This window comes from Trachemys scripta, chromosome 5 (assembly GCF_013100865.1).
Source record: "Trachemys scripta elegans isolate TJP31775 chromosome 5, CAS_Tse_1.0, whole genome shotgun sequence".
NCBI lineage: Eukaryota > Metazoa > Chordata > Testudines > Emydidae > Trachemys > Trachemys scripta.
The window spans coordinates 71,025,696-71,045,945 of NC_048302.1; the positions used below are offsets into that span (position 1 = coordinate 71,025,696).

The 20,250-nt window shown below is 42.1% G+C and overlaps 1 protein-coding gene across 2 annotated transcripts in view; it reads left to right on the plus strand.

The window, feature by feature from the left end:
• The window catches only part of GALNT7 (polypeptide N-acetylgalactosaminyltransferase 7), a 121,359-nt gene that overhangs the window by 71,244 nt on the left and 29,865 nt on the right, over window positions 1–20,250 (plus strand). The window contains exons 3-6 of one of the 2 annotated variants that reach the window (XM_034772182.1): window positions 1,822–1,988; window positions 15,708–15,838; window positions 16,135–16,214; window positions 18,638–18,820. In XM_034772182.1, the coding sequence (XP_034628073.1) occupies window positions 1,822–1,988; window positions 15,708–15,838; window positions 16,135–16,214; window positions 18,638–18,820 (561 nt within the window). Of the gene's footprint in view, window positions 1–1,821; window positions 1,989–15,707; window positions 15,839–16,134; window positions 16,215–18,637; window positions 18,821–18,979; window positions 19,163–20,250 lie in introns of both variants that reach the window. The other variant, XM_034772181.1, reaches the window with a different exon arrangement.

Below are 20,250 nucleotides of genomic sequence, written 5' to 3' on the forward strand. Positions count from 1 at the left end.
TGGGAAATGAGAAATAGATTGGATATAAATCCACGTGCTTCAGGACACAAGGACTAATTGGGAATTAAAAATTTTCTCTGAAGAGGGTATTCCAAAGTTGTCCACTAGGGGGCTCCTTGCACTTTACTTTGCACCATCTTGTGTGACCTATGTCAGAAGTCTGGACTACCAGATGGATATACTGTTGTCATTTGATGTGCCACCTTCTGTGGTCCTAGCTCAGGGGTTCTCAAACTGCGGGGTCAGGACCCCTCAGGGGTCACAAGGTTATTATATGGGGGCTGTGAGCTGTCAGCCTCCACCCCAAACCCCACTTTGCATCCAGCATTTATAATGGTGTTAAATATATTTTAAAGTGTTTTTAATGTATATGGAGGGGTCGCACTTGTAGGCTTGCTATGTGAAAGGGGTCACCAGTACAAAAGTTTGAGAACCACTGTCCCAGCTGAATTTCTGTTAATCTATAAGGGAATGGCAACCATTTAAAGGTTACTCAGCTCAGAATTTTGAATATTACTTCTTTATTATGGTGACCCCTGGTAGCAACATCATAGATAGTTTACGTTCTAAAGTCGCCACCAACTCTTGTTTTTTTCCCCCCTAAATGTAGATGGTCTATTAGTGTGAAATTTCATACTGTTCGTTTTTATGCTCTTTGGATTTTGTGTGCAGATCTTGTTTGGTCTCTTGTTTGATACATTTTTTAATAGGAAGCCTTTGAAGTTGGGCTGTGGCTGAAATTTGTTGTTGGCAGTCTGAGCTTCATTGTTGACTTATCTGTTTTTTAAAATTGTATATCTACACAGAATTTGGCAAAAAGATGTATCCTCAGTAGACTGGGTACAATCAGGGCCGGTGCTTCCACTAGGCGAACCTAGGTAGTCGCCTAGGGCGGCAGGATTTGGGGGGTGGCATTTTGCCGCCCTAGGCTGAAATTCAGCGGCGGGGGGTCCTTCCGCTCCAGGTCTTTGGCGGAAATTCAGCGGTGGCTCCTTCACTTGCTCCAGGACCTGCTGCCGAAGTGCCCCAAAGATGCAGTGCGTAAGGACTCCCCCGCTGCCAAATGCTCAGAGGAGGAGCGCTGCCGCCTAGGGCGGCAAAAACCCTGGCGCCGCTCCTGGGTACAATGCTTTATTTTTGTTTTGGTGGGGCAGGGCGGGGGGGGGGGGGATGTCAAGGCACTTTTAGCCTTCATTCATCATAGCTGAAAGTTTATGCATCAGTGATTACCAATTAATAAAATCTTTTCTGTTGTAAAGATAAAATCTTCTCCATAAGCAGCTATGCTTTTCTGTCAGAATTTATATAGCACAGAAAGTTTTATATGCAGCAGTGGCAAATGAGCATACGTGTGCAGCTTCTGCACATCTGTCATTTAATATCTGAGTGCTTAAAAATGTGTTTAGATATGAAAGGACTGATAAACCAGGGCTTTGGGACACAGTGAGAAACATTCCACCTAATATTTATAGTAGTACTTTACAAGATTTTGCAGGTTTTGTATACTAAATATGTGACACAAATGGAAACATTTAACAAACTATTCTTTTTACTTGTAACAATGTGGTTTACAGGAACATTACAAACTGGTTGCTGCTTTCTATAAATCAGTAATATAAATGTATAATGCAGGAGGTCAGACACCATAATGGTCTCTCCTGGCCTTAAAATCCTATGAATCTATGAAATAGTAACGCTGTATTTTGTTTTTGATATCCTGCTTATCTTTAACTTGAAGCAGAGACATTAAATAAAACTTCATTCACACACATTATTAAGAGATACACTGGCAAATTTACAGTAACAAAAAATCTTTTGCAGGTGCAAGTATTGGCATTATGATGAGAACCTGCTCACCTCCAGTGTTGTCATTGTCTTCCATAATGAAGGATGGTCCACACTCATGAGGACAGTTCACAGTGTAATAAAAAGGACACCAAGGAAATATTTGGCAGAAATTGTGATGATTGATGATTTCAGTAACAAAGGTAATACATAGGCTATTTACACTGAATCTGTAGAAAAGGGCGGGGGGGTATTAAATAATTTTAAAAATTAGCTTCTTGGATTTATTATTATTTATACAAGATGGATTGTATTTAACTGTGCATGAAAAACAAGATGGTATTTATACAGTCATTTTCATCTTTCAGTAAAACACAAGCTACATCTCAATGGATAGTAATGAAAAGAAAACACTGGTCTATATGCATACATTTCTGTTCTATGCATAGAATTTGTGGCAGCTTTTCCCCACAGTTTGGCCAGCACATTAGTATGGAGGTCTGGGTTAATTAGCACATTTTGTCATTAGGAATTTTTAAAAGGATAATCTGTTTAGAGATAAATTGAAACAGCGCCCAGCATTATGCCCTATCAGTAACTGTCAAACCAGTGAGCATGAACAAAGTCAAACCAGTGAGCAAAGTACTTATCTAACTTTGTATTTTCACTGCTTCTCTTCTTTTAATTGAAGAGTTAGTGCTAAATTTGATGTAAAAAGTGTCTTTCATCTTACCCTCACAGGGGAATCCTATCTTAATTCTGACTATAGTTGAAATTTGACTAAAACTATTCAGTAAACCATATTAATTTTTTCAGTGTCTTAATGTTTTTTGGAGCCACCCATAATTTTTTGAAACCCAGTACTGCGTTTATTATTGCTTATATTTCATTGAAAGAAAAACTATTTTGCCCACACATTTTTACATGAAATATTTTCTTTATTTCATGGTGGCATATGGGCTCCAGCTGCATGTCATCAAAGCTTCCAGACGTTTGTAGTCTTTCCTGCCTACGCTCGTCATCCCTGTTCTTCCTTTCCTCAGATGTGAACCAAGATGGGAATGTCTAATGCCGTGTGTACATATGTATGATTTTAAATATATAATATGCCTTATAAAACACACACTCTCACGCTTGCTCTCTCTCTCTCGCTCTCTCTTACTGTTTTCCTAATATTGAAATCTTCAGGTCTAATGCTCATTAGCAATGTAAAGTGAAGCTGATTTGAGAAGAGAATAGCAAGAGTTGGCATGTTAATGTACATGTAAATAAGATAATGAATGATATAGAGAGGGTCAGTCCGAAGTCTGTTTTTAAATTTAAAACTGATCAAAGAAAATACTTTGTTTTATACTAGGCATAATTAATCTGAAAGACTCACTGCCACAAGATGTTGTTGAGACAGAATTCCTAGTAAGAGTCAGAAAAAGATCAGACATTTGTGTGAATAAAAAATATTTGCTTCTACAGCAAGGATAATCTTTGGTTATGGCACTGGACTTGGATTCAGGAGTACCAGGTTCAGTTACGGGCTCTACCTTTTCTGTTCTGACTTCAGGCGAATTGTTAATTTCTTTGTGCCTCAGTTCCTCATCTGAAAATGGAGATAACAATACTTCCCTACCTTACAGGGTTATTATGCAGCTAAATCCAGAAATACTGGGGTGTGGGGGACAGCTTTCAGATGCTACAGTGATGAGGGGTAAAATAAGTACTCAGACAGGAAAATTAGATAAAATAAACATTTATAAGGTGCATAAACCTGAGATTAGAAAGAAATTTTCTCTATAGGCAAGCTGTTGTATACATGATTATTATGAGATCTTTGCATGCTCCTCTGAAGCATCTGGTACTGATAGCTGAAAGAGTCAAGATTACCTTTGATTTGTGTCAAGGCTTCTTCCCCACGCTGAACTTTAGGGTACAGATGTGGGGGCCTGCATGAAAACTTCTAAGCTTTAACTACCAGCTTAGATCTGGTCTGCTGCCACCACTCCCAATGTGCTAATTCCCTTCCCTGGGTAGCCTTGAGAGACTCTTCATCAATTCCCTGGTGAATACAGATCCCAACCCCTTGGATCTTAAAACAAGGAGAAATTAACCATCCCCCCTCCTCTCTCCCACCAACTCCTGGTGGATCGAGATCCAACCCCCTTGGATCTAAAAAACAGGGATAATCAATCAGATTCTTAAAAAGAAGGCTTTTAATTAAAGAAAAGGGTAAAAATCATCTCTGTAAAATCAGGATGGAAAATAACTTTACAGGGTAATCAAACTTAGAGTCCAGAGGACCCCCCTCTAGCCTTAGGTTCAAAGTTACAGCAAACAGAGGTAAACACCCTAGCAAAAGGTACATTTACAAGTTGAGAAAACAAAGATAAAACTAACACGCCTTGCCTGGCTGTACTTACAAGTTTGAAATATGAGAGACTTGTTCAGAAAGATTTGGAGAGCCTGGATTAATGTCTGGTCCCTCTTAGTCCCAAGAGCGAACTCCCACCAAAACAAAGAGCACAAACAAAAGCCTTCCCCCCACCAAGATTTGAAAGTATCTTGTCCCCTTATTGGTCCTTTGGGTCAGGTGTCAGCCAGGTTACCTGAGCTTCTAACCCTTTACAGGTAAAAGGATTTTGGAGTCTCTGGCCAGGAGGGATTTTATAGTATTGTACACAGGAGGGCTGTTGCCCTTCCCTTTATAGTTATGACAGTTTGCTTTTAGTATGGCAGTTCCTATGCAGAGCTAGTATTGCCAAATCTTGACGCAACAGCATTTCTATGCTGTCTGTCCCTTGGATTGGTATATAGCAAGGACAAGGCATGGCTGATCATAGGTGAGTCTGATCTGCTCCTGGAGTCTGGGATATGCTGCCCCATACACTCCTTTTTCCCTTTGAATAGTTGAATTTGGAGATACAGAGGGCATCTGGCTGAGTGGGGATCCAGCGCTGAAGTGGTTCTCCTTTTGTATTGTTAAACAGTCTGGCACACAGTATACTTGTCTTCTGCTTGTCCCCATGCCACAGGGGTATATTGGTAAAGAATGAATCCTAGAAATTAATTTTAAAGATGAAATGATTGTATTAAAAGCAGGTTAGACTTTTTGCATGTAAAGCATTATTAAATGATAAATAAACATTAATGTTCACAACATTCCTCTGAGGTAGGAAAATATTAGGTCCGGAATATTAGGACCCAGGACTGACACCCTGTGGGGCTCCACTAGATATGCCTTCCCAGTTTAACAGTGAATAATTGATAACTATTGTTGGAGTATAGCCTTTCAACCAGTTGTGCATCCACTTTTATAGTAATTTCATCTGGACCACATTTCCCTAGCTTGCTTACAAGAATGCCATGTAGACCTGTGTCAGAAGCCTTACTAAAATCAGGATGTTTCACAAGTACTGTTTCTCGGCATCCATTAGACCAGTAGCGTTGTCAAAGAATGGTCCACTATATTCCTATTGACTCTTAATGGAATCACACCATCTGAGAAGCTGGTTTAGACTTTGTATTATATGTAAATATTTCTCTAAGGGATATGTTTTTTTTAATAATTTAGTCAGCAGCTATATACTAGACTTTTTAGCTGGCATCACAGCTATGTTCCTGTGCAATTCAAGGACTTGCTGACCCAGTTAAATAAAAACTAACATCACTGTAAAATTAGATAGCCTATTTAAATACCAACAAACTTTTACTAATCTGAAATCATAGTACTGTTCATCTTTGTAAATATGATTGACTATGCACTTTATATAGGTGACTTTCGTGGACTGTCTGGCATAATAGACATAGTACTACAAGAGGGGTCTGCATCCTGTGGGCACGCATGCCAAAGGCGCCACATGAGCTGATTTTTACTGGCACGCTGGCCGGGATCTTGCCTGCCACCCCCACTCAGCCTGCTGCCGGCCTGGGTGAATGAAACCCCAGGCCGGCAGCAGGCTGAGTGGGACCGGTGGCCAGGAGCCCGGCTGGCAGGAGCTGGCGGACGGAACCCCAGACTGGCGGCGGGCTGAGCCGCTCAGCCCGTCGCCGGTCTGGGGTTCTGTCTGCCGATGTAGTGTATTAAATTTCTCCCCGTAGGAATGCGCTACTTGTGGAGCACCAGGACTGGCAGCCGTAATTAGTACACCATAGGTAGCACATTCCTACGGGGAGAAATTATTTAATACACCACACCCGGGTAGGGAAGGCTGTGCCTCCCCAAACAGCCCGCCCCCTATCCGCTCCCTCCCACTTCCTGCCCCCTGACTGCCCCCCTCATAACCCCTGACCCATCCAGTCCCCCCTGCTCCTTGTCCCCTGACCGCCCCCTCCTGGGACCCCCTCGCCCCTAACCGCCCCCCCCGAGACCCCACCCCCCCATCCAAGCCCCCCTGTCCCCTGACTGCCCCGACCCCTATCCACCACCCCTGACAGGCCCCCCGGGACTCCCACGCCTATCCAACCACCCCTGTTCCCTGTCCCCTTACCATGCCGCTCAGAGCATCAGGACTGGCAGCCCTAAGTAGTACACCATAAGTAGCACATTGCTATGAGGAGCAATTTAATACACTACAACCTGCCCCGCTCAGCGCGCTGATGGTCTAGAGTTCTCAAAATATGTTCTTGCACCCCTTATCAAAAATGACACTACAATTAGCTTAAAATCTTGATTTGTATATTACAGTAATCGTTAAAAAATGTATAATGTTAATAAATACATAGGTTTGAAATAAAGTACACCTCTACCTCGATATAACGCTGTCCTCGGGAGCCAAAAAATCTTACCGCGTTACAGGTGAAACCGTGTTATATTGAACTTGCTTTGGTCCACTAGAGTGCGCAGCCCCGCTCCCCCGGAGCGCTGCTTTACCGTGTTATATCCGAATTCGTGTTATATTGGGTCGCGTTATATTAAGGTAGCGGTGTAGTTGTACTTATGTGCCTGTACTTAATTTGTGTTTTTGATGATTTACCTTCTAAACCAATCTCGCATGTCTTGCACCCCCAGAAAGGGCATCTCGCACCCCCTAGGGGGTGCGTGCACCCCAGGTTAAGAACCACTGCACTAAACTGATAAGATCTGCATTTTAATTTAATTTTAAATGAAGCTTCTTAAACATTTTAAAAACCTTGTTTACTTTACATACACCAATAGTTTCATTATATAATATAGACTTAGAGAGAGAGATCTTCTAAAAACATATTACTGGCACATGAAACCTTAAATTAGAATGAATAAATGAAGACTCGGCACACCACTTCTGAAAGGTTGCCAACCCCTGTACTACCTGATATAATATTATATGTCAGGGATGGCCATACTGTGGTTCACAGGCTCACAGAGCCCCCCATTCCCCCAATATGCCAGGCTGGGGGAGTGGGGAGCTTGAGACCTCTGCCTTGCAGCAGAGTGGTGGGGTAGGGGCTTCTACCCAGCGGAGAGAGGGGTCTTAGGGCTTCAGTCCTGCGGGGCATGCCTACTGGGGCTCAGGGTTTCAGCAGGAACAGGGCCGAAGCCCCATGTCCTGTAAAGTGCTTCCCGCAGGGCTGAAGCCCCAAGCCCCAGCAGGTGTGCCCCAGCTCTCAAACTTCTGAAGATTGTCGTATGTGGCTTGGAGGGTCAGAAAGTTTGGCCACCCCTATGTGTATCTAAGATTATAATGAAAAATGTGAATTTTATTACCTGAGAAACAGCATGACTATGTAATTAGCATTGTCATATAAAATATATAGACTCTTAATTATGGTCTCTTATTCTTACATATATAATATGTATCCTAGTGGATAGTGTGCTGGATTGGAACTCAAAAGACCTGTGTTCTAGTCCCATCTCTACCACTGGTCTGCTGGGTGATCTTGAGCAAGTCACTTCATCTCTCTGTGCCTCATTTTCCCTGTCTGTAAAAAGGAAGTGGCAATATTATTTCGTTTGTGAAGCCCTTTGAGGTTTACAGATGAAAAGCATTATCTAGAACTCAGTGGTATTATATTTCCTAACTCTCTTCAGTGTTTTTAAGCATACAACTTTAACATAGTGAGTTTTTGTATGGCATTTCCTATGTTTTTTAGGGGTGGGAGGAAACCAACCAACCAAAACATAATCTGACACCATTTGGCTAGAAACTAGCAGAGTGCCATATCCCAAGCATCTTATATGGCCCATCTCTGTGAACCTTAGGAGCTGGGGATCTCCTGCTTTCAGGCTGGCAGAATGGGGCTCCTTACAAGGTGCATGGAGCTAATTATACATCATGTAAGCTTCTGAAGCCAGGGCTTCTGAGAGGCCCTAATCCCAGCACATGAACATTTTGTAAAGTGTGCTTATAAATCTGTCAGGTATATGTACAACTCTGCCATCCTTAGCTGCATGCTTCACACGTGCTATCATTGTTAGTGATTTACTGCATGTGCATACAGTAGTACAGTTTTCACGGGTTCAGGTAAATCAAAATTAATTTTGCATTTTCTCCTTTTCCCTATCGGGAACTGGTTAAATGCAGCTACCAGACAATGTTGCCTGAAAAGCTTGAGCCTCAGCTCAGGTGCTTTGTGCTATATTAGCTGCACTGCCATCTTGGTAGTGAAGAATGGAGCTCTGATTCCCCACATGAGAGCATATTGAGTAGCTTGAGGTTAAGGTGATGTTTTTGCTGTTGGCAGTGCTCCTAAATGCCAGATTCAAAATGATAAAAGGTCATTAAGGGCACCTATTAGCATATCTTTTTTATTCATTAATAATATTATTTTCTTCTAGTTACTAGAAAGAAATGGCATTGTTTATGCATCTTTCATATTCTCAGAACAATTCTTTATAATAAATGGCACATTTCTCTCTCCCCCTGCACTCTCTCCTGTGCACAATATTTTTTGTTGTAGAGAATTTCCAGAGTGGGTTTTCTTTGTTAACTTGTTTTGTCAGAAGCACAGGAGAATAGCAATGACAGGAATTCAATGCCACGTTAGTAAAATCATCACAATTCTGATATCGTAAATGGAAAAGTGCGCATTAATAGGATGTTAAAATCCAAACATTAAAGAATACAAAAGTTTCGACACCTCTACCCCAATATAACACGACCCGATATAATGCAGGTTTGCATACAAGGCGGTAAAGCTCTGATACACTGCTCTGAGTAGCGTGTTAAGGGTGCCAGGCCAGGCCGGGGCCAAGGGGTTGGATAAGGGGCAGAAGGTCTCGGGGGCAGTCAGGGGCTCCCCCCCACCTCCCAGGGTCTGGGAGGCAGGAGCTGAAGGGGGGCACTTTTTGGGGCCCCGCAGTCCCAGAGTGGCCCTGGGGATTAGCGGGAGGCTGGGAGCAGCCCACTCCGCTTCCCTCGCCCCGGCCCCACCCATGTCATTTGCGGGAGGTGGCTTGGGGGAAGGGATTCCCCCCACACACACACACTCACTGGGAGCAGCAGAAATGGAGCAGCCTGGCCCCAGCCCGCTCCACTCTGCCACCTCCCAGCCGCAGCGCTCCGCTTCCCACTGCAGGTGAGTACGGGGGACGTCCTTTCTCCAACCTCCCCACACTCAACTGCGTGGGGAAGTGGAGCGCCGTGGCTGGGAGCTGGCAGAGTGGAACGGGCTGGGGCCGGGCTGCTCTGCTTCCTGCTGCAGGTGAGTGCGGGGGGGCATCCTTTCCCCAACCTCCCCGCACTCACCGGCAGTGGGAAGCAGAACAGCCCGGCCCCAGCCAGCTCCACTCTGCCAGCTCCCAGCCGCGGCACTCCGTTTCCCACTGCAGGTGAGTGCAGGACCTTTCCCCTAGCGACACGGCTGGGGACGGGGCAAGGAAAGTGGAGCAGGCAGGAGCCACATCGCTCCGCTTCCTTCCGCAGGTGAGTGCGGGGGGGGCGTTCTTTCCCCAACCTCCCCGCACTCACCGACGGCGGGAAGCGGAGCGCTGCGGCTCGGAGGTGGCGGAGTGGAGCGGTCTGGGGCCGGGCTGCTCCGCTGCCAGTGAGTGCCGGGTAGGGGGGTGTGGATAGGGGATAGGGAGCAGGGGGGTTGGGTAGGGAGTGGGGTCCTGGGGGTGATTAGGGACAGGGGTCTCTAGAGGGGGTGGTCAGGGAACAAGGAACAGGGAGAGCCAAAGCAAGTTCGATATAACGTGTTCTCACCTATAACACGGTGAGATTTTTTTGTCTCCCGGGGACTGCGTTATATCGGGGTAGAAGTGTATATCAATGTCAACTTGGCCACATTGTGCACATATATAGAATATTTCCTTTCCTTTGTTTCTTATAGGTATAGCTTTAATATATTTTCTTATTTTGCCAAATATCAGACATAGGGAGGGTACAGCTGATCTTTATATTGCTGCAGGTTTCTTACTTTTTATATTTCCTGAATCCTTCTGTTTTAACTGTACACTTTAATGTTGCATTAACATTGTGTTTTGCATTTAGACCTCGACTCAGCAAAATGCTGTGACGTTCCACTGAAGTTAGTAGGACCACTTGTGCTTAAAGTTAGGCTAATGCTTAAATACCTTGCTGAACCGAGGCCTTAATGTCCTTCGTAAAGAAAAGGGACCAGATCCTCAGCTGGTATAAATTGGCACAACTCCATTTGAATCCAAAGGAGTTATGCTGATTTACATCAGCTAAGGGCTCCTGATCTCAGCTTTACACTAGTTCTCAAGTAATCATAGGCTTTTTCTACACTGACCATTTTATTTTATTTTATTTTATTTTATTTTTTTAAGTCTTGTTTTACTGCCACTGGTGCAGCCCCACAGGAGGTAGCAGCAGAGGGAGAGCTAGCATATGCCGTGACCACTGTTTTTATCAGTGTATTGTCTAACCCTGCTCAGAGCATATATAGTTGAAACAGTGGTACAAACATCACTTAATGTTGATGCTTTGTCTATGCTTGTGCTCCTATTGAAGGTCCCAGTAGACCTACATCACTGGTAGCATCACCATGAGAGTGTTCACAACAATGGCTGGTGTAGGTAAGACCTATGATGACTTGGGAACTAAAGAAATAAAATCTGAACAGTTGAGAGGCACAGGAATATTTAATCACATTAATTGACAGCGCTCGCTATTTAGAAATATGTAGGAGGTTTATCAGAAAAATCGGGAGAAACCAGACTAGCCATTCTTGATATTTTTAAGGGTTTTTTAAAATAACAGGAATAAACTCTTAATTTAAAATTAATTTAAGAACAAACAAATCTTTCCTTTCAAACCACCTTTATATATATTTTTTAAAGAAACAAAATATATCAGTTGGATGGACAAAATTCAGCACTAGGCCAGTGGCAGATTTTCTAAACCTAAAATATCAGGTGACTCAGTCACAACAGATGGACTGCAGCTATATCTGAGTGGTATCTGCGAGAACTGAAACGGCCATGCGGTCAGCCTCCAAAGAAGTGGGATGATTTCTTAACAAGGAGATATGGACAAACATGGCAAAGGATGGCCAGAGCGAGAGAAGATTGGAATACATATTGTGATCGGCTCAGTCTTAACTGATGAAGGACCGAAAGCCTACGCAGTCTACGCAAAATATCAGGACTTTATGTTCTGTTGTCTTGCATCCCTGCAAGGCTAGAACTTGGAACTGTATAATATTGGGAAGGGGGAAATCCACAGCTTCCCAGTGGGAACAGGCACGCACTTCCTAGGCCTGGAAGGGCCTTAGATAATGGACTTCAACGTTCTGAAATACCTACCATGGAAAAACATTCCATAATCAATTTTAGAGATTTTTATAGTTCCCTCTGAGCCAGGGGTGGGCAAACTACAGCCCATGGGCCAGATCCAGCCCATCGGGGGGGGTGGGGGGAGGGGGCTCTGCACGCTGCCCTCGCCTGTGGGTACCTCCCCCGAAGCTCCCATTGGCCGCAGTTCCCCAGGGGCCGCAGGGACATGTTGCCGGCCGCTTCCGGGAGCGGCACCAGGGCAGGCAGGCAGGCAAGGAGCCTGCCCTGGCCCAGGTGCATGTCACTGCCACCCTGGAGCCACTCCAGGTAAGCGGCGCCGGGCCGGAACCGGAACCCCTCCCACACCCCAACTCCCTGCCACACCCTTCCTGCACCCCAACCCCCTGCCTTGAGCCCCCTGCCACACCTTTCCTGCACCCCAACCCCCTGCCCTGAGCCCCGCTGCATTCCGCACCCCTCCTGCGCCCCAACCCCTGCCACGAGCCACCTGCCGCACCCTGCACCTCTCCTGCACCTCTGCCCTGAGCCCCCTACTGCATCCCAGCCCACACCCCTCCTTTGCCCCAACCTCTTGCCCTGAGCCCCTTCCTGTAGACTGCACCCCTCCACACATCCCGCACTCCCTCCCGCACCCCAAGCCCCTGCCCCAGCCCTACATTCATGGCCCTGCATGCAATTTCCCCACACAGATGTGGCCCTTGGGCCAAAAAGTTTGCCTGCTCCTGCCTGAGTCCTGCATAGGTGAATTTATAATAACTAAAGCACCTGTCTTTTGTAGGCAGAAAGTGTTAGAAATATATTCAATTTTTAATCATCAGGAATGTTTTACAGAGAGCTAAGTCTTCTTGTAATGTATGAGGCATATAAGTAATGGTGTGGTATAAAGCTTTTATTGACATTTGTGTGGGATGACTTCATAACTTTCTTGTAGTTATGAATCCACACTAAATTCATTTTGTAAAATGTCTATCCTGCATCTATCATGTATTCTCTGTATAATGCATAAGACATACATCATATATGTTTATATATAAATAATTGTCCTTTTTCTAACTTAGTCTTTAGATATAAGTGAAATGTTTGTAACCCTCAAAGAATTGCAGCAGGTTTGTAAACGTATGTAAAGGGAGGGAGAAGAGGGTAAATCAGATTTTGTCCCTACTGATTTTGACAATCATATTTTTAAAGTTTTTGTTTTGTTTTGTTTTTTTAACGGAGGGTTAAATAGTATTCAGGTGGCTCTGGAAGAAAGCAGGTTCAACAAAAATTCCTGGTTTTGGTGCACGATTCCTGAAATAAATTTGGATATCTTTTGTTTTTTAAAAATCCATTTTATTTCAATTATTAATACACAACCTCATTACTTACATTTTGAAGTTGGAATCTTCTTAGTAGTTTTGTCAAAGGTGAGGTAAAATGTAATAATTTATAAGACTAAAATTTAAGATCTTTTTTATATATAAACTTGTACTGGTTTAAATAAACTGGTGAAAACTAGTGTGTGGACTCTTATTTTGGTTTGAGTGGTTTATTTTGGTGTAGGTTAAACTTGTTCTTAATTGACGTATGGTAAATTGAAATATGTCAGTCTTAAATCAAAATAAGAGTCCACACTGGGGTTTGCACTGGCTTAAGGAAATCTTCTTAAATTAACAGCTTTATGTAAATCAATGCAACTTCATGGAGACAAGACATACCTGTTCTGGTGCATGTTCAGACTTTTCTGAGTTGAATTGTTTGTGCAAAGTTGTTCTACAAGAATGAAACACTTTTTCCATACTGTGTTGTAGGGATGTGATTTCCACATCAGAATATATTTGTACCTGAATGTATTGATTTATTTATTTTTGTCAAATATGTAACCGAGCCCTTTAAGTATGGCCCCTCCTGTCCCTGCTGCCCAGCCTGTCTCCTATCATCCTCCCTGAAACTTTCTCTCTGCCTCAGAGTTTTTCTGCCTAATATCAGTGATTCTCCATCTTTATCATTTTGTGTATTACTTTGTGATATGATCATCAGATGATGGACCACAGTCCACGCCCCTCAGTCATCGTCCTTCAGCTGCTCTGTTTATTGAAGTGTTGCTGTAGCTCTGTTGGTCCCAGAATATGGGAGAGACAATGTAAATGAGGTAATTTCTTTTATTGGATCAACTTTGGTCAGTGGAAGGTACAATCTTTTGAGCTTCACAGAGCTGTTGGGATAGATTGTTGAGTAAAAGAGGTAACATGTTGGAGGCGGTCACTTGAAATGGGCAATTGGAGGTTACTTTGTTATGCATAAAGGATTTGAAGTGGGCTATTAAGGATAGCAGGCAGTGTGGTATATTGTGGTTTGTTGTAATGAGCCATACAACCAATGTCCCTGTAATCCATGGCTTTTTGTGTCTAGCAGAATTATGAATTTAAGTTCCCAAGCTTGCTTTTTCAAAGTGTTGTGCAGATTTCCCTGGAATCACTTCATGAAAAGAGCCATCCAAATGCCCTGGGAGAACCTGCTTCATTATAGGAAAAAGAAACCCACTGACCACTTAGGTGGCTACTCACATGTTCCCGGAATACTGTAAATTCCAGTACTTCCAGGAACAGCCTGGGTCCACCCCCACTGGCATGACCTCATACACACAGTTCATGTGAGGTCACCCTGCACAGCGGGGAGCCATTTTTAAAATCACCCTATCCCGTCACTCTCGGCATGGCGCATGTGAGGTCACGCTGCACAGGGGACGCTATTTTTAAGTGCTGGAGGGGTGGAGTGGTATCCCCCATCCGATATTGGACCAAACCAGACATGTCTGGTTTTGTCCCAGGTCCAGATAGGGGACAAACCTCTCAAAAAGAGGACTGATCAGTTTAATACCAGATGAGTGGCCTCCCTACTGACTGCACTCTCCTACTTGTCATCTGCCACCCATACAGGGTATCCTCAAACAATTACAGCCCATATTTGATTGGAACCACATCCTGAAAGAAATCTTTCCCAAACCTCTTCTTCTGGCCTTCAAACAACTCCCAACCTCACCAAGCTAATTTTCAGAAGCAAGCTCCCCACAGACCAGCCCTATCTCCACTGCTACAATGATCAATACCTTGCCCCACAACACATCTTTCAAACTTCATGAGTCCTATACATGCTTATCACAACATGTGCTGTACTTCATCCAGTGCACCAAATGTCCCAATAACAACTATGTGGGTGAAATCAGACAATCACTATGCTCTCTAATAAAATCTCACAGAAAAATGATAAGACAAAATTACCATATCACCCGTGGACGAACACTTTTCACAAAGTGATCATTCCATTTTTGATATTTCAGTATTTGTCCTCAAGGGAAACCTGCCAACACCTTCAAAAGGCGAGCCAGAGAACTTAAATTCATAACTGTGCTAGACACCAAAATTCATGGACTTACAGGGATGCTGGTTTTATGGCTCATCACAACAATTTGTAATACACACACTATCTGCTACCCTTACTTGCCCATTTCAAACCCTTTATGCACAACAATCTAACACCATTTCATTTCAAGTGAGTGCCTCCAACATGTTACCCCTTCTACTTAACAATCTGTTCCAACTTGTATTTAGCTCTGCTTCCTTCCCCAGACCTGAAGAAGAGCTCAGTTGCTTGTACCTTCCACCAATAGTAGTTGATCCAATAAAAGAAATTACCTCACCTACCTTGTCTCTCCTTCTAATGAATACAGCTGCCACTACAAGGACATACTCATTGAGGAGATGGATGGGAAGCCTTGACTGACCCCGGAGATGCAGGGGTTGAAAGGGATAGAGGGATCCAGGTCTGGCAGAACTTTGCCTCAAGTTCCCAGCAGTTTTAGGTGACAAAAACAGATAACTTAACAAAGACATCATGCAAATTGCCCAAAATAATTTGATATCAAGTCAAAATCATGAGGAGTGTTAGTGAAGAGTCATTGACTATGGTCTTTGCTGAAAAGTGGTTCAGAATCTACTTTTGCAATCCCTTAGTATAGTGCAGCTATTAACTTTTTCTGTACTAAAGCTAGAACTCCTGCTATGAAATCAGAGAACTTTAAATCAAGCTTTCATCACACTTATGAGCACTTTATCAATAATAGATCAGGCAGTGTTGTATTTGAGACCTTTTTAGTTCTGAACATCTAGGTTTCTTTAGTAAATCTGGTCAGTTGTATTTAGTTTGCATTAAAAGTGTAATGCTAATTGTTATAACATGGAAAAAAATCTTTTTTTTTATTATTATTTGATAGCGCACTTAAAAGAAAGACTAGACGAGTACATTAAGCAGTGGAATGGCCTTGTAAAGGTATTTCGAAATGAGAGGAGAGAAGGTTTAATTCAAGCTAGAAGCATTGGAGCTCAGAAGGCTAAACTTGGACAGGTAGAAAATGTTTGATAAATAAAATCATTTGTATTTTCTTTACATTAAAATAGATATTTTTAACAAATCTTAAAATGGTTATTTTATTATGAACATTGTTGAAATAAGAATGGTTTAAATTCTTAAAACCTCACTATAGTGAGGTATTACACCGTAGTGTAATAAAAAACTTGTGTAAATTTGTGTCAAAATTTAAGATATATGATAATTCAATCAATGTGTGATTTGTATACAGAAATCTCAAATGATATATCTCCCTGCCTTTTTTTTTGTTTGTTTTTGTTTTGTTTTTAAAGGTTTTGATTTACCTTGATGCCCATTGTGAGGTGGCAGTTAACTGGTATGCACCACTTGTAGCTCCTATATCTAAGGACAGGTAACGCTATCCTGTTTTCTATAACTCAGAAAGCCTCCTAAGAAGAAAAATAGTCACAGTAACAATCTTCATGTTTTAAACCATATTCAGTGTGTTGTTCACATTACAACTATTGTGTCATCTCCCAGAGTGGAAGATATGATCATGTAACAAGTGATAGTCATGCAAATAAATCTCTAATTACTTTATTTTAATGAAGGTACTCAAATGTGGATTACATTTAAGGAGAATCCAGTCTGTTGCAATGACTTTATCTTACAGGCCCCCTGTTGTGGAAATGTCTTACTATAGATGAATGAGCAGCCCTCTTAAACAAGATTATTATTAAAGCTAATCCAAAACATTATATTTAAAATGGAGGTAGGAATTGGAGAGAGAAGGAGCTCAATTTTGATTTAGTGGGAATTTTCAGACTACTAAAGTCCCTGTGATCTTAAGGTTGCAATAATTATGGTAGTTATTACAAAAATATATTTGTTTCTCTTAAATCTAAAGTTAGAGAATTGTTTCAAACAAATCCTTGCCTTTGGGATGTGTGTGTCTTGTCTGCATGCCCAGACACTGTGTGAGTAGTTAATGTTGGAACCACAAGCCCTATGTGCACAAAACTCTATTTGAGCCTTTAAAGAGGGCATGGACCCAACCTGCCTCCAATCCTTTAAACCAGCTGGCTGCTGCAGTTGCTCTGTGCTGTTGTTTTAGCTTTAGTTGGCTTATTCAGTAGTTGAAAGAGGGGTATGGGAGTGTGACATATCTTTATTTTAAAGCTGTTGAATCCCTCAGCCTATTGTACCACAAGAGTCTTAACTACAAGTATGTCAGAGGCTTAAAAAGTGCCAGGAAACAAGTCCTGCAAGGCCACTGCACTGGTGATAGGACAGGTCTCCAGGTGCTTCAGTTGGTTGGAATGGGGCACCCTCTCTTGCTCCTGTTCAGTCTAATGTCCCTTTACCTGGGGGAGACAGGTTGTGGAGAACATTGAAGAAACAATTTCAAAGACAAAACCTAGAGAGAGAGATTGGTGCTGAAGGCCACAGCATTGAGGGGTGCTGATAGCTGCTACTCTATTGTACAAAGCCCTGAAATGGAAATTTGCAAAGAGTTAGATGAAAGAGCTACTTTTCTGGTCTCCTGGTTGGAGGTAACGCATTATGCTGTCATTTCCCCTTGTTTGTTTTTCTCATTGTATATAACATTTGCCTCACAAGCCTGGTCCACGCTAACCCCCCACTTCGAACTAAGGTACGCAAATTCAGCTACATTAATAACGTAGCTGAATTCGAAGTACCTTAGTTCGAACTTACCGTGGGTCCAGACGCGGCAAGCAGGCTCCCCCATCGATGCTGCGTACTCCTCTCGCCGAGCTGGAGTACCGGTGTCGACGGCGAGCACTTCCGGGATCGATTTATCGCGTCTAGACAAGACGTGATAACTTAAGCTTTCAATTCAGTCAGTGCATCAGCAGAGCCTATTATGAACACACTGGGAGAAAAACAAGAGACTGTTAATCTTAATTGCATATTGTGTCTGATCACAGCAAACAGTGTATTTGTAAAAACCAAATGTAGAATCTTCTGATGGGATGTTTGGCCATTGTGTTTAAAACCACTGCTGAGAAATGCCTGATCCAACAGCAGCGAAGTTTGATTTGTTTTTTCCCCAAAAGAATGGCTTTATAGGACAACTGTATACTGTACAGACTTGAATAGTGAAAGGCTCCATTTGCAACAGGAAGAGCTAAAACTTTTTTGTTTTTTGACCATTGAGATCCCACATAAATAGCAGCAATTATGGAAAGATTATAAAATCGTGAGATCTGTACTTCCCCCTTCCTTTAACCCTCTCAGGTCTCCCATTTTTCCCCCCACATTGCCCCAGGCAATATTTTATCAGAAGGCCAATGTTAGGATTGGTATGTCAACATTTCTGCCATAACTTGTCTGCTTTCAGTATGCATTTCATAGATTCCAAGCCCAGAAGAGACCATTGTGATCATCTAGTCTGACCTCCTGTATAGCACAGGCCAGAAAACTCCCCCAAAATAATTCCTAGACCATACATTTTAGAAAAAACAATTTATTTAAAAATCGCCAGCAATGGAGAATCCACCATGACCCTTGGTAAATTGTTCCTGTGGTAAATTTTTAACTGTGAGAGTAATTAATGCCTTATTTAACTTCTGACCATTGGATTGTGTAATTTGATGCTCTGGCATCGACATGTGGACTGTTAAAGTATATTATTTTTTTTCTTCCATTAGAATGGAGTTTTACATTTTTGAGATGATACATATTTACATTTGACCTTTCATTTAAGTTACATTTCAATAAAAAATAAAAGTTAATGGTAGATGTATTAGATTAGACAGCATATCTTTCTTAAATTATATTTTACTCTCTTCTTCCCCTTCCAAAATGTTTCAGAACTACATGTACTGTGCCTCTAATAGATTACATAGATGGGAATGATTATTCCATTGAGCCGCAGCAAGGTGGGGATGAAGATGGTTTTGCCAGAGGGGCCTGGGACTGGAGTTTGCTGTGGAAACGAATTCCATTAAGCCACAAGGAAAAGACCAAAAGAAAGCATAAAACTGAGCCTTATCGGTAAAGAGTGCTGTTTTTATTCTGTGAATTGTTTTGAATGCATATCTAAATCCTCTCATTTTTCCCCCTCTTTTCCCATGAACTACGATTCGTGTAAATGTGACATGTGGGTCCTTGTACCTAACCTCATCCTCACTGCCGCCATCCACAACCCTGCAGAACCACATGCACTGTGCCGCTCATAGATGTCGTAGATGGCAACACTTACACTATTATACCCCAAGGGGGTGGTGACGAAGATGGGTTTGCTAGAGGAGCATGGGATTGGAGTATGCTATGGAAGAGGGTGCCTTTGACCAAGCAAGAGAAGGAAATGAGAAAGACACAAACTGAGCCGTATCGGTAATCACTAAATCACTTACCCATTTCTCTTCTTAAGGAGATACTGATCTATTAAATACTTGCACATATTTTTAATACTCTAACAACTGAAGATGCTTTGTCCAAAAAGAAAGCATCTTACTATTACTAATTATTTTGGTCAAACGCTGCTAATGTAGCTTCACTAACTTCTTGTGCCTCTCTGTTTCTGTTGTTATGTACTTAACACTTCTTCAAGCAAAATATAGGATGTATTTCAGAATAATAATTTTCATTTGGAAAAACATGTTCTTATCATTTGGTTTCCAAGCAAAATTCATGGAACTATTAATGGGGGCTCTTTTCAGGTATGGTTTTGGGAATAATAAAAATTGCTTACTTAATTGTTTGTTCCATAATAAGCATGCTACAAACGTTAAAAAAAAAAAAAAATTCATAATACATAAAATGTTTAGGCTGTTTTCTCTTATGGATGCATGTGTACAGCTCCTTGTTAATAGGTCAATGCAAGTGCATCTGGAGCAATATAGCCCTCTTTTTTGTGTCAGATCATTCCCACTTGCTTTATGGAAGGTCCCATCTGACCAATACAAGTGCACTACTTTGAAATCTTAGGAAGATAACCCACTAGCTCTAAGTTTGCTCTCTGTAATGTACTTAACTAAAAAGAATTCCAGTCTGTCTTGGGGGAGGGCTTTAATGAATTTCATGTATTTCATCCTATTTCTTTTGCTTTGTGCATGGAACGTTTTCTTTTCTATCAAAAATACATGCAAATTTTTGCTTAAACATTAGTGTTACTGGACTTTTTTTGAGACTTGGGAGGCTGTGATTCTGCTCTGTATTTTCCCTTATACTACTGTAATCTTGTAACCAATGACTTTTATTTGAAAGCACTTTCACATATTTAGAAAATATGTTTCATAGCACTTTTTATTTGCGGATTAAACAAATTGCAGGAACTGATGTTATGCTTCACTCAGCGCTCACCCTGTGATTCTTCTTTGCAAAAATGGCAAAACATGTTCAAGGAAATTATGAAGCTTTGGTCTATTCAGTACTTTATGTAATATAGACAGTATCCTGTCATAGAGAAGAAGGCTGTCCAC